General features: G+C 43.7%; 1 protein-coding gene across 1 annotated transcript in view; it reads right to left on the bottom strand.

Annotated features, from left to right (window-relative positions):
• itga8 (integrin, alpha 8) overlaps positions 1-2576 on the bottom strand; it is a gene marked incomplete at its 5' end in the record, with an annotated part of 128618 nt that extends 126042 nt beyond the window's left edge. Inside the window, 1 exon segment of the mRNA XM_084336695.1 lies at positions 2573-2576. Within this exon segment, the coding sequence (XP_084192821.1) occupies positions 2573-2576 (4 nt within the window).
• Positions 2577-2947: the final 371 nt, after the last annotated feature.

The following is a 2947-nucleotide window of genomic DNA, read 5'->3' as shown; positions in this document are numbered from 1 at the left end:
CAAAAGAGAGAAAGGATAGAAGAGAGAGAAAGAATAGAGAGAGAGAGAAATGATAGAAAGAGTGAGAGAGAAAGGATAGAGAGAGAGCGAAGGGATAGAAAGAGAGAGAGAAGGGGTAGAAAGAGAGAGAGAGGAAAGAGAGAGAGCGAGAAAGGGTAGAAAGAGAGAGAGAAATTACAGAAGGAGAGTGAGAAAGGGTAGAAAGAGAGAGAGTGAATGAATGAATGAAAACTTTATTTTATTTGAGAAAGGATAGAAAGAGAGGAAGGACAGAAAGAAGTGAGCGAGAAAGGGTAGCAAGAGAGAAAGGACAGAAAGAAGTGAGCGAGAAAGGGTAGCAAGAGAGAGAGAAAGGGTAGGAAGAAAGAGAGAGAAAGGATAGAAAGAGAGAGAGAGAGCAAGGATAGAAACAGAGAGAGAGAGATGGCTGTATATTGCCCCTACTTCCCTTCCCAGCCAATTCCCAACATGCTGGTGATCAGCTTGAGGAGTTTGCTTTAATTAAAACACTCTTTACAGGCAAATTAATGTTGAATTAAACCATGCAGCCCATTCTACAGCTGTGGAGCAGCACTCTATATGTAACACTGGGGTATGGGCTGTCGGGAGGTGTGATGTGAACCAGGTGAGAGAGAGGAGAGAGAGAGATGAGAGAGAGAGAGAGAGAGAGAGAGAGAGAGAGAGAGAGAGAGAGAGAGAGGAGAGAGAGGAGAGAGGGGGGAGAGAGGTAGAGACAAAGATATACAGAAAGTCAGCAAGACAGAAAAAGAGAGTGATGAAGAGAGGAATAAAGGGAGAGAGAAGATAAGTCAGAGGGAGAGAGAGAGAAGATAAGTCAGAGGGAGAGAAAGAGAAAGGGTCTACATATCAAGTATAGATGGCTTCAACTCGACAACATAACAATTCTAAACAGACCCAAGTTCACTTGATGTTGCGATGTTTGCGCAAACGCAACAAGTGACAGAAACACACGTGGTCCAAACCGTTTTTCCTAGCAACCAGAATTCCAGTGAGACAATCCATTGTGATGGGAGCAGAGCCCCAGTGAGTAACCTTGACCTGACATATGGAGAACACGTTTCCAAGCCCCCCCCCCCCCCCCCTCCTGCACACACATGCACGCTTCCCCTTTCTTTCCATCCATCCATCTCCACCCTTCCTCTGAGCTGGCCCCCCTTCCTCTATCTATCTTTTCGTTTACATGAGTGTACGACTTATCCACCTATAGATCCACCTTGTCTGCACACACACAGATTTTTTTTAATCTGCCTCATGTCTTAGCTTTAGTGTGTGCGTGTGTGCATGTGCATGCATTTGTGTGTGTGTGTGTGTGTGTGTGACTGACGAGGGGGTCTGCTCCTTTTCAACTGTTTCTGTGTGAATCTAAGATGAACAGAGTAAAAAAAAAAAAAAAAAGAAAAAAAAAGCCCATAATGGTTGGACAGAACATGAGGACAAAGAGAGTGGATGCAGGCGTGTTCTCCCTCTCTCCGTCTCTCACACACAGAAAAAAAGAGAAGAAAAGAGGAGAGAGGTGAGAGAGAGTTGCATCCATATCTCGGTTCTTCTCTCTTTGGCGTTTTGCCACTGATGTGTTATGACGCCTGTTCGCCAGGTAAGAGTGTTTTAATGAATCAGCATATATGTGTGTGTGTGTGTGTGTTGTAGACTGTGCTGCCCTCAATGGTTCAACCATCTGTTATTGTTTTCGGCACTCTCTCACATCCAATAAAAACGCTCAGACAGATATCCCATTTCCAGGAACACGCACATACATGCACGCGCAGCGCGCGCGCACACACACACACACACACACACACACACACACACACACACACACACACACACACACACACACACACACACACACACACACACACACACACACACACACACACACACACACACACACACACACACACACACACACACACACACACACACACACACACACACACACACACACACACACACACACACAACACACACACACACACACACACACACACACACACACACACACACACACACACACACACACACACACACACACACACACACACACACACACACACACACACACACACACACACACACACACACACACAAAATCATATTTTATATTTTATTAAGGATCCCCATTAGTTAGTGCCGTAGCAACTAGCTAGTCTTCCTGGGTCCACACATAAAAACACACACACAGCAGTCATCAAACAGTTCATATAACAAACAATAAAACAGAAATTCATCAGTGTATAACTAGGCAAAGAATATGAATAAAAAATAAAACAAAACAAAGGAATAGACAAAAAGAAACTACACAATTATAAAATATGAAAAGGAAATGCTTAGAAAAAGCACAACAGGGCCAATACAAAACATGCTCAAGGCAAAATCACATACATATATAAATACATCTAACTAAGCTATATTTTTTTAAATATAATTTAAGTTTGATTTTACACAATTTACTGTGGGTGGTATGAAGGTTACCAGGCAGGTTGTTCCAGCTAGCTATTGATCTATAAATAAATGACAGTTTTAATCAGATGACACTCCTTTCAGTATTTACCCATCAGTATTTACCCACAATTCTTTGTTGATCAGAGGAGTGTGTGCTTTTCATTCTACATTGATCAGTGAAGATGCACACACTCCCCACATTAGCAGTGCTTTAGTCTATCTAACCAGCCTGCACACACACATACACCACACACACATACACACTCCCAGTAATACTCTTATCAGACTGTCCGGTTCCAGATGAGGTCTACATCCTTTCTCCATTAGTCCCATCCATTAGACACACACCCAAATATTGCTATCGCTATGCTTTCGCTAACGGCCAGGTGCCGAGGCAGCTCTTCAGGATGAGCGTGAGAACAAGGCCAGAGGACCAGACAACACCGACCCAGTGTGCTCAAGGCCTGCGCCCCCAGCTCTGGAA

Source organism: Notolepis coatsorum, assembly GCF_963971535.1.
Source record: "Notolepis coatsorum genome assembly, chromosome: 19".
Lineage (NCBI taxonomy): Eukaryota > Metazoa > Chordata > Actinopteri > Aulopiformes > Paralepididae > Notolepis > Notolepis coatsorum.
The sequence above is the reverse complement of the archived record's forward strand: the minus strand, read 5'-3'. Positions and strand labels throughout refer to the sequence as shown.